Source organism: Rhinatrema bivittatum, chromosome 17 (assembly GCF_901001135.1).
Source record: "Rhinatrema bivittatum chromosome 17, aRhiBiv1.1, whole genome shotgun sequence".
Lineage (NCBI taxonomy): Eukaryota > Metazoa > Chordata > Amphibia > Gymnophiona > Rhinatrematidae > Rhinatrema > Rhinatrema bivittatum.
The window spans coordinates 439,741-451,316 of record NC_042631.1 but is presented as its reverse complement, the minus strand read 5'-3'; the positions used below and the strand labels follow the sequence as shown (position 1 = coordinate 451,316).

At 47.4% G+C, this 11,576-nt stretch overlaps 1 protein-coding gene across 1 annotated transcript in view; it reads left to right on the top strand.

Moving 5' to 3' along the window:
* The first annotated feature begins 8,179 nt into the window (after window positions 1-8,179).
* F2 (coagulation factor II, thrombin) overlaps window positions 8,180-11,576 on the top strand; it is a 94,674-nt gene continuing 91,277 nt past the window's right edge. The window contains 1 exon segment of the mRNA XM_029583099.1: window positions 8,180-8,343. Within this exon segment, the coding sequence (XP_029438959.1) occupies window positions 8,268-8,343 (76 nt within the window). The 5' untranslated portion in view covers window positions 8,180-8,267.

Below are 11,576 nucleotides of genomic sequence, written 5' to 3'. Positions count from 1 at the left end.
CTTATTTTCTTTCTGTAGTCTCATTTTTCTTCTTTGAGTCTCCTCAGAATTAAATGTTTTTATATATATATATATATAGTAGATAGCTATTTCCTTTCTATCTTTCCTCTCCTGTTATCTTAACATGTCCGCTAAGAGGCTGTTCAAATACTGCCCTAATTGTGACTATAAGATGTCTAGTTTAGGCTATTGCAGTTTATAAAATCATCTGTGAGGTGAAACAGGTCAAGGACTGTTATTTACCCTTTCAAAAAATATTCAAAGAAGGGGACACTCTAAAAGTAGGAACCAGCAGATTTAAAACAAATAGTAGACAATCAGGCAGATTTTAAATGCCCGGCACAGGTAAATTCCAGCCTTTACGCGCGTGGCCGAACCACACGCAGGCCGGGTGAATTTTCCAAGGCGTAAAGGCCGGTACACACTCAAGTGCCGGGCCTCCTGCAAGGGGCGGGGAGGTGGGCTGCAACAGCACCATTGTTCGCTGTCCCGGAGCTTCGCACGCCAGCCAGCTGCCGGTGCACGCAACTTACTTTAGCGCGGGAGCGGAAGTAAATTCCTGAACAAAGGTAAAAAAACCCCAAAACTTGGATTTAGGGGGAGGAGAGGGGAAGGCTGGGATGTATCGCCACGGGGGGATTTCCTGTTGTGTGTGTGCACGCAGTTCTCAGGGCGCAGACATGGATGTGCCGATTTTATAATGTGTGTGCCAGCACGAGCATCTTATAAAATTGGGTGGCCACGCGCGCATGCGAGGGGTGAACGTTTGCAAATTCTACGCGGCGACACAATCGGGCCTTCCCCAGGTCCCTCCCAGTCTGCTCCAATTAAGGAGCGGACTGGGAGCTTCCCTACCCCCCTACCTAAACTCCCTCCCCCTCCCCCTCTCCTCCCCACCCCTTAAACTCTACCGATTATATACTTTTTTTTTTTTGTTTTGCAACTTCACAGCCAAAGCTGAAGTAAATAGCCCACGCTGGCCAGCAAGTCACTGGGACATCGTACACTGGTGCTATCCTGGCCCGCCCCTTTGAAGAGACCCGGCACTTGTGCGTGTACCGGGGTTTACGCATGTGGCTGGGCCCCTTTGAAAATTTGCGGCGCAAGGCCCAACCACATGCCCAAACCTTGGGTTTTACGCGTGAAAATCTGTGTGCCAAGTGAACATATAAGGCCAATCCTCAGGAATCTGAACAGGCATCTAAAAAGAAGTTCAAGATGAATTCTCTGGCTCCGTGCTATGGACTGAAGGACGCATACGCTCTTGTGCCCATCTACAGAGACCACAGGAAATTTCTAAAATTGAGAGTAGCATGTTCCTACTATCAGTATTGTGTTCTCTCATTTGGACTGGTGCCAGCTCCAAGAAATTTCATGAAATGTCTTGCAGTTGTTGCAATGTTTTTGTTTTTCCTTACGTAGATGATTGGCTATAGACACCTTCCCTCGCTTCACTCTGCATTGTCAGTTTCATCATCACTTTCCAAAAGTTTAACCTGACTCCAGAGCAGAAATTAAACTTCATACGTGCTTCATTAGACACCATAGCAGGAAAGGAGGATGGAAACCTTCGTTTTACACAATTCTCCATCTCTCTTCCAGCCAAGAATCCTCACTATGTCACTTCATGAGGTGACTGCTCACATTACTCCTGTTCTCATCTCCTGCGAATCCACTTTCACCAAAATGGTAGAGGCAGAGAACTTTTTATGTTTCCTTTCTGATGCTATATAGCAGGAAGCACATTGGTAGGTTTCTGCCTCAGACTGGTGGAAGGATGGCTGGGCTAATAGGAGTTACAGGAGAAGAGAGAAGAAAGGCAGCGATTCCTGGGCCCTCAGTTAAATCCAAGTCTAATTCAGGCCTGCTACAAAGTCCCCTTACAGGGCTGGGGTTTGGCGCTTACAGTGTAACTTAAGGAGAAGCACAACCTTTGGCTTAGGCGCATGTCTGTGCAGATGACAGAAAGAGGCAGGAAATGCTGTCTGTGCAGCCACTGTAAGCAAAGCACCATAGCAGACTTGTTTTGCTGCAAGTGCAAGGTGCCAGAAACCCCAAGTGAAGGCTCAGAGGCGGAGGGCAGCTGAGTGCTGTGCCTGCACAGGACTTCCTGAGAGGGGAGGAGCTAATACCTATGCAACAGGACAGGTAAATGCAGCAGAAAAGGATGGAGTTGGATCCTGACAAAGCAGCAGGCCCAAACAGAGTAGTGCGATTTCCCAGGCACTTTGAGCAGGAAGGAGAAAGTAGTGAGTGACAGTTTCCTAGCATGTAGCCAGATGGACTCAGGACCATGGATTATGTGCTCCCCTGCTAGCAGATGGAGATGGAGTCAGGTTTCAGAGCTGACATCACCCTAGATCTACCCCTGCAGCGACCTCAGCCATTCAGTATCTCTTCGTTTCCTAGCAGTTGTGGTCGTGCTATCCCCACACCAGCAGTGGTGTTTAACGGTGTTGCAGTACTACTTGGAAGAAGAAATTCAAATTTTACCTCTAAATTGGGAGAAAGTTCCTCCAGGGCTAAATATGGACCTAGTGGCCTTGGTTGGAATACTTTCAGGGCCTACGAGCCTTTGTTCAGGCGCAGTCAGCTACTGCCCCTGCCCAGTCGGAGCCCCACCTGGGAAGACCTTACCCTCCCAGCCCTATCAGCATGCCTAGGGATATGCTTCGCCTCACCAAGGGTGTCCCTGACGGGGACCCAGACACCACAGACGAATGGAATGCGGATTCATTGGAGGACGGGGAAATTCCTCCAGTCCTGGAGCCAGAAAGACTAAATGAATTCTTTGCTTCCATGTTTACTAATGAGGATGTTGGGGAGATACCAGTTCCAGAGATGGTTTTCAGGGGTGATGAGTCAGACAAACTGAACCAAATCACTGTGAACCTGGAAGATGTAGTAGGCCAGATTGATAAACTAAAGAGTAGCAAATCACCTGGACTGGATGGTATGCATCCTAGGGTACTGAAGGAACTAAAAAATGAAATTTCTGATCTATTAGTTAAAATTTGTAACCTATAATTAAAATCATCCATTGTACCTGAAGACTGGAGGGTGGCCAATGTAACCCCAATATTTAAAAAGGGCTCCAGGGGCGATCCGGGTAACTATAGACCAGTGAGCCTGAATTCAGTGCTGGGAAAAATAGTGGAAACTATTCTAAAGATCAAAATCTTAGCGCATATAGAAAGACATGGTTTAATGGAACACAGTCAACATGGATTTACCCAAGGGAAGTCTTGCCTAACAATTCTGCTTCATTTTTTTGAAGGGGGTTAATAAACATGTGGATAAAGGTGAACCAGTAGATGTAGTGTATTTGGATTTTCAGAAGGTGTTTGACAAAGTCCCTCATGAGATTCTTCTAAGAAAACTAAAAAGTCATGGGATAGGAGGCGATGTCCTTTCGTGGATTGCAAACTGGTTAAAAGACAGGAAACAGAGAGTAGGATTAAATGGACAATTTTCTCAGTGGAAAAGGGTAAACAGTGGAGTGCCTCAGGGATCTGTACTTGGACCAGTGCTTTTCAATATATATATAAATGATCTGGAAAGGAATACGACGAGTGAGGTTATCAAATTTGCAGATGATACAAAATTATTCAGAGTAGTTAAATCACAAGCGGTCTGTGATACATTACAGGAGGACCTTGCAAGACTGGAAGATTGGGCATCCAAATGGCAGATGAAATTTAATGTGGACAGACATTTCAAAGTGTCTTTTTTGTTTGTATTAACAACCTGCTTTTCAAATGATAGGGATAATTTGGAAATCTTTAGCTCAGGTGACTTTTTTTACATATAGGCACATGGGCTTTGTTTGCTTTTATTGGAACCTCTCTGTTGGGATGCCCTAACTCTCCTATTTCATTAGTATCCTTCAAAGATACATTGCTCCGAACCATGCACTGCGGGAGCGACTGTCAGCTTTCCCCCTTGTTCTAGTTTAAAAGCTGCTCTATCTCCTTTTTAAAAGTTAGAGCCAGCACCTTGGCTCCACCCTGGTTAATGTGGAGCCCATCCTTTCGGAAAAGTCTCCCCTTTCCCCAAAAGATTTCCCAGTTCCTAACAAAACTGAATCCCTCTTCCTTGCACCATCGTCTCATCCACGCATTGAGACTCCGGAGCTCTGCCTGCCTCTGGTGACCTGCGCGTGGAACAGGGAGAATTTCAGAGAATGCCACCCTGGAGGTTCTGGATTTAAGCTTTCTACCTAAGAGCCTAAATTTGGCTTCCAGAACCTCCCTCCCACATTTTCCTATGTCGTTGGTGCCACATGTACCATGACAGCTGGCTCCTCTCCAGCACTATCTATAATCCTATCTAGGTGACGCGTGAAGTCTGCCACCTTCGCACCAGGCAGGCAAGTTACCGGGCGATCCTCACGCCCACCAGCCACCCTGCTATCTACGTTTCTAATAATTGAATCACCAACTATGATGGTGACCTAACCCTTCCCTCCTGGGCAGTAGCCCTGGGAGACTTGTTCTCAGTGTGAGAGGACAACACATCACCTGGAGAGCAGGATCACTTCCTGGTACACCAGGGTTATGTTCTCTAACTGGGAGACCTTTCTGATCCAAGGGAGCACTGGGGCTGCCAGACTGGATTTGGGACTTGGCTGCTATGTCCCTGAAGGTCTCATCAATGTACCTCTCTGTCTGCCTCAGCTCCTCCAGGTCTGCCACTCTAGCCTCCAGAGATCGGACTCGTTCCCTGAGAGCCAGGAGCTCTTTGCAGCGGGTGCACACATACAATCTCTCACCAGCGGGTAAAAAATCATACATTTATTTAGATTTTTATATTCCACTTTTTTTCAGCACTTCAAAGCGGATTACATTCAGGTACTGTAGGTATTTCCCTATCCCCACAGGGCTTACAATCTAAGTTTTTGTACCTGAGGCAATGGAGGGTAAAGTGACTTGCCCAAGGTCACAAGGAGCGACAGTGGGTGACAGTACAAAAGATGAAAGCAGGCTAAAAAAAGTTAACTCGTGATGCAGTAAGTTAATGATTTGTTAATTCAGTGCGAGTCCAAATAAGTACACTATGCATTAATATGATTTCTCTTCATAAACTATGTTTTCTGTATATAAGTTGTGTTTGGTACAGACATCATGATTGGTGCACATAAATACTGAGTACAGGATCCCTGCACCAAGAACTCTAGGTTCAATCCCATAGACTTCCCTAGAAAATGTATTCCCACTCTGACCAGGAGTTAAATTTCCAGTGTTAAGAAAATGTGAGCTAAGCCTACAGCCCTCTCTTCAGCGGAGAATAATAGCCAATGCTTTGATTAACATGGGGTTTGCATGGAGGGCCAATTTGTGCACACAATTTTAAAGTGCGTACATATTTTTATGCTAAACTTGTTAAATTGAGAGTAATGTTGAATGCACAAAAAAGTGCACACAACTGTGCATTAACATATGCGCTGCTGAGTGCACCTTATTACTCCAAGTCCGCAGACACCAAATCCCTATTTTTCAGTCCTTATAATGCTGCCTCTGCTGGCTCAGGTAATGTAGAGTAACATCATTTCAAATAGAAAAGTAGGTTTTGCAAACCCTTCTAAGCCCTGTTCATTCCTGCCTTTTCACCGCTCTTTCCTCTTTGCCTCAGATATCTATAACAGCCTACACTCCCTTTGGACAATTTAAATCCCAGCCCAAGTGTCATCTTTTCTTCTTTGCTTTTTATCCTTCTGTTCTCTAGCAATTTTCCATCATCCTCATCTGGAATTTTGCAGTTGTGGACCCATTTCCGCCCTTTCCTACCCCCCCCCCCCCCCATTTAACTGCACTGCTCTCATTCCATTAATTCTATCTCTGTCATCCGTGGTAAAGTTTTATGTAAAGCTCACGGTGAGAAGCCTCAGAGAAGATATGAAGTCGCAGTCTTGCAGCTTGTAAGGTCCATCATGGGAATACGTACAGTACCTGAATGAAATCTGCTTCGAAGTGCAGAAAAGCAGAATATAAAATTCATACATTTATTTAATAATATATATTACTTTACTGGTTTAAAAAATTGCCCAAAGCAATAAAAAAAATAATAAACCTGCATGGATCAATAGCAGTGTTACCATCTGCTTTTCCCAACCAGCCCACTTTTTAACAAATTCTATAATTATGCATTTCCCTTGTCCTCTTCCTTAATGTTGAAAACAATTGCTCTTTTTCTTTTTTGAACAATCATTATAACTTGTCCTCGCACACATGGCACAAAATCAATTTTGGCATTTCATGATGTTTGTCGGTGTGCAGCAATGAGAAAAATGCTTTATATGGAGCTATTGATCGATGATGCAGTGGGTGCAGGCCTTGTGCTGTGCAAATATTTGCACACAGAATGAGGATGGAGGTGGGAGAGAGAAGAGATAGTTTGGCTCTGGGGGACTTATCTTTGACCCTGCTCTTTGTACCACTGGCAGAACAGTCATTGCTGACCTATTCTAGAGTAAATATTTATACACCCAGCAAGTGGACAACAGCGAAATCTGGATCTGGCACTTAGGAGCAGAAGTGAAACCATCCTGTAAGAAAGGCAGGAGAAACAGAGATAAGAAACAGCCCTTCTCTCTTCCTTCACATGAGAAACTGACAGGTAGAGGGACAGGGCGAGCTCCTCCCCTAGCACGTGTGTCAGTCCATCATATGTGGGGAACTCTATCACCAGTAATCCGGCCCTGACGGGACGCTGCTGGCTTTCTCTGGAACAGAGACAAACTCTCATTTACATCCACATTGTTAGCATGATTGTATTTGTTCTTGACTGCACTGCCAGGAAGAAAATCCCACCCTTGGAGTCCTGGCTGGGACTGGTGGCACTGCTGGGAGGAAGCTCACACTGCTGGAGTCCCAGCTGGCACTGACAGGGCACTGCTGCGAGGAAGCTCACACTGCTGGAGTCCCAGCTGGCACTGACAGGGCACTGCTGCGAGGAAGCTCACACTGCTGGAGTCCCAGCTGGCACTGACAGGGCACTGCTGCGAGGAAGCTCACACTGCTGGAGTCCCAGCTGGCACTGACAGGGCACTGCTGGGAGGAAGCTCATACTGCTGGAGTCCTGGCTGGGACTGGTGGCACTGCTGCGAGGAAGCTCATACTGCTGGAGTCCTGGCTGGGACTGGTGGCACTGCTGGGAGGAAGCTCACACTGCTGGAGTCCTGGCTGGGACTGGTGGCACTGCTGGGAGGAAGCTCACACTGCTGGAGTCCTGGCTGGGACTGGTGGCACTGCTGGGAGGAAGCTCACACTGCTGGAGTCCTGGCTGGGACTGGTGGCACTGCTGCGAGGAAGCTCACACTGCTGGAGTCCTGGCTGGGACTGGTGGCACTGCTGGGAGGAAGCTCACACTGCTGGAGTCCTGGCTGGGACTGGTGGCACTGCTGGGAGGAAGCTCACACTGCTGGAGTCCCAGCTGGCACTGACAGGGCACTGCTGCGAGGAAGCTCACACTGCTGGAGTCCCAGCTGGCACTGACAGGGCACTGCTGCGAGGAAGCTCACACTGCTGGAGTCCTGGCTGGGACTGGTGGCACTGCTGGGAGGAAGCTCACACTGCTGGAGTCCTGGCTGGGACTGGTGGCACTGCTGGGAGGAAGCTCACACTGCTGGAGTCCTGGCTGGGACTGGTGGCACTGCTGGGAGGAAGCTCACACTGCTGGAGTCCTGGCTGGGACTGGTGGCACTGCTGGGAGGAAGCTCACACTGCTGGAGTCCTGGCTGGGACTGGTGGCACTGCTGGGAGGAAGCTCACACTGCTGGAGTCCTGGCTGGGACTGGTGGCACTGCTGGGAGGAAGCTCACACTGCTGGAGTCCTGGCTGGGACTGGTGGCACTGCTGGGAGGAAGCTCACACTGCTGGAGTCCTGGCTGGGACTGGTGGCACTGCTGGGAGGAAGCTCACACTGCTGGAGTCCCGGCTGGCACTGACAGGGCACTGCTGCGAGGAAGCTCACACTGCTGGAGTCCCAGCTGGCACTGACAGGGCACTGCTGCGAGGAAGCTCACACTGCTGGAGTCCCACACTGCTGGAGTCCCAGCTGGCACTGACAGGGCACTGCTGGGAGGAAGTTCACCGCCCTGTAGGTTGACTGATGCTGACACAGAGAGGGCGAGGACTTGGTGTCCTGGGATGAGTGACGTTTTTCTTCTGATTTCTGCATGTCAGTTCAATATTAACCAGCCAGGCTCCCCCTTGGCCCCAGGATTTCTCAGTCTTTCTCCGTGCTCGCCTTGCGGCTGCGGTTTCACCATGGAACAGGGCAGAGCTCCACTGCTTTGCGGTTTGCTCCTTGCCATCCTGCTGCACCTCTCACACACTGTGGACGGTAAGATATAGCTGAGCAGGACAGAGCAAGACCTGAAATGGGATGCTGAGCTTGAACCCAGCTTGGTTATTTAATGGCAGTGGGGAGAGGAGAGGACGTGGAGGGAGAATTTAGTAGAAACTTTTCTCTTTAAAACATTCTTCTGTTGAGGGTCTTTCCAGGATGTTTCCCAGGGTGTCCTTGGATGTATTTTGGGGTTTGTCTGAGAGAGAGCTTTTGCCCTCCACAAGCTTTCATACTAAGTTGTGCCTCTGTTCCTCAAGCAATAAATACTTAGACACACGCTGCTTGAGAAACAGATGCAGAAATTGTGATCTGCCAGCTACCTCTTACCATATTAAGAGTGCTTCTGTGTCGCAGCTGGCACCCAGAAATGCTCGTCTCTTGTCTCGTTCTGTCTTTCAAACGGGACCCATGCTGACACCATTACACTGTAAGAGACACCTGGCTCAGCCACCCTACTCTAAGCTCACAGCACAGGCCCAGAGTGACTAGAAAGTCTGATGCCACAGCAGAGCCTCTCAGCTTGGCAGATGCTGCTGCGAACAACTGTCCCAAGTCCAAGGAGGTGAAAAAAAAAAAAAAAAAGCAGAGAGGCAAAGCAAGCACCAGATTATGGGGGACTAATCCCCACCACTACCAGTGCTCTGCTGGGAGCGGGAGGAGGGAAATCCCACAGAGACCCAGCTACATCAGAAAATAAAGCAGAACACTTCTGCGTGCCGAGATACTTCCAATTAAAAACAGTAGTTAAACATCAGCTGTCCCGTTCTGGAATTGTCTCTGTGACAACCTAGTTCTTGTGGATAGTTTTTCTTTTTCTTTTTTTTATGCAGTTTAACATAATTACAAGAAACCATCTTGTTTGAAATATAGGTATTGTTACAGTTACATTTAAGATATAAGAAAAATCAAAATTATCATAAATAAATGATCACATATACCCACAAAGGAAAAGAGGGGAGAAGCCAAGCATTAGAGCAATTTAACAAGAAACAATACAAGTTAGGCATTGAGCATATTCCCCATTACTATTCAACAGCCGGTTACTAGGTGGACTCCAGCAACGCCCTTAACTGTTCTGGTTCTTGAAATACATATTTGGCATTCCTATAGTTCACAGATATCGCAGGAAGAATTGTCCTCCTTTCGCCAATTCATCAGATCTTAACACCAGAAGCTGCTTCCTCCGGCTCTGTGTAGCACTTGTCTGGGAACACCCAAATCTGCCCATAGAATAGCGATGTTCTTGCTCTAAAGAAGAATTTTAATACATTGAAATGTAAAAGTAACCAATAAGGTTCCGCTTTGTGTTATTTCCATTAGAGATGTGAATCGTGTGATCGATCGTCTTAACGATCGATTTCGGCTGGGAGGGGGAGGGAATAGGATCGTCACCGTTTGGGTTTTTTAAATATCGTGAAAATCATGTAAATCGAAAACCGGCACAGTAAAACAACCCTAAAACCCACCCCAACCCTTTAAAATAAATCCCCCACCCTCCCGAACCCCCCCAAAATGCCTTAAATTACCTGGGGTCCAGAAGAAGGGTCCCGGTGTGATCTTTTACTCTCGGACCTCCGGTGCTTGTAGAAATGGCGCCGGCGCTACCTTTGCCTTGTCATATGACAGGTCAAAGGTAGCGCTGGCGCCATTTTGTTTTTTGTCCCCCGAGGTCAGGAGCATAGGAGATCGCTCCCGGACCCCCAGGAACTTTTGGCCAGCTTGGGGGGGGCCTCCTGACCCCCACAAGAACATAAGAACATAAGAAAATGCCATACTGGGTCAGACCAAGGGTCCATCAAGCCCAGCATCCTGTTTCCAACAGTGGCCAATCCAGGCCATAAGAACCTGGCAAGTACCCAAAAACTAAGTCTATTCCATGTAACCATTGCTAATGGCAGTGGCTATTCTCTAAGTGAACTTAATAGCAGGTAATGGACTTCTCCTCCAAGAACTTATCCAATCCTTTTTTAAACACAGCTATACTAACTGCACGAACCACATTCTCTGGCAACAAATTCCAGAGTTTAATTGTGCGTTGAGTAAAAAAGAACTTTCTCCGATTAGTTTTAAATGTGCCCCATGCTAACTTCATGGAGTGTCCCCTAGTCTTTCTACTATCCGAAAGAGTAAATAACCGATTCACATCTACCCGTTCTAGACCTCTCATGATTTTAAATACCTCTATCATATCCCCCCTCAGTCGTCTCTTCTCCAAGCTGAAAAGTCCTAACCTCTTTAGTCTTTCCTCATAGGGGAGTTGTTCCATTCCCCTTATCATTTTGGTAGCCCTTCTCTGTACCTTCTCCATCGCAATTATATCTTTTTGAGATGCGGCGACCAGAATTGTACACAGTATTCAAGGTGCGGTCTCACCATGGAGTGATACAGAGGCATTATGACATTTTCCGTTTTATTCATCATTCCTTTTCTAATAATTCCCAACATTCTGTTTGCTTTTTTGACTGCCGCAGCACACTGAACCGACGATTTCAATGTGTTATCCACTATGACACCTAGATCTCTTTCTTGGGTTGTAGCACCTAATATGGAACCCAACATCGTGTAATTATAGCATGGGTTATTTTTCCCTATATGCATCACCTTGCACTTATCCACATTAAATTTCATCTGCCATTTGGATGCCCAATTTTCCAGTCTCACAAGGTCTTCCTGCAATTTATCACAATCTGCTTGTGATTTAACTACTCTGAACAATTTTGTGTCATCTGCAAAAAAGACTTGCCAAAAGTCCAGCGGGGGTCCGGAAAGACCTCCTGCAGTTGAATCGTGTTGTCTACGGCCGGCGCCATTTTGCGCCGCCATTTTGCGCAAAATGGCGCCGGCCATAGACAACACGATTCGACTGCAGGAGGTCTTTCCGGACCCCCGCTGGACTTTTGGCAAGTCTTGTGGGGGTCAGGAGGCCCCCCCCCAAGCTGGCCAAAAGTCCCTGGGGGTCCAGCAGGGGTCCGGGAGCGATCTCCTGCCGTGAATCATTTTTCCGTACGGAAAACCAAAGGTAGCGCCAGCGCCATTTCTACAAGCACCGGAGGTCCGAGAGTAAAAGATCACACCGGGATCCTTCCTCTGGACCTCAGGTAATTTAAGGCATTTTGGGGGGGTTCGGGAGGGTGGGGGATTTATTTTAAAGGGTCGGGGTGGGTTTTAGGGTTGTTTTAGTGTGCTGGTTTTCCCGCCCTCCCCCTTCCCCCGATTTATGATTTTTT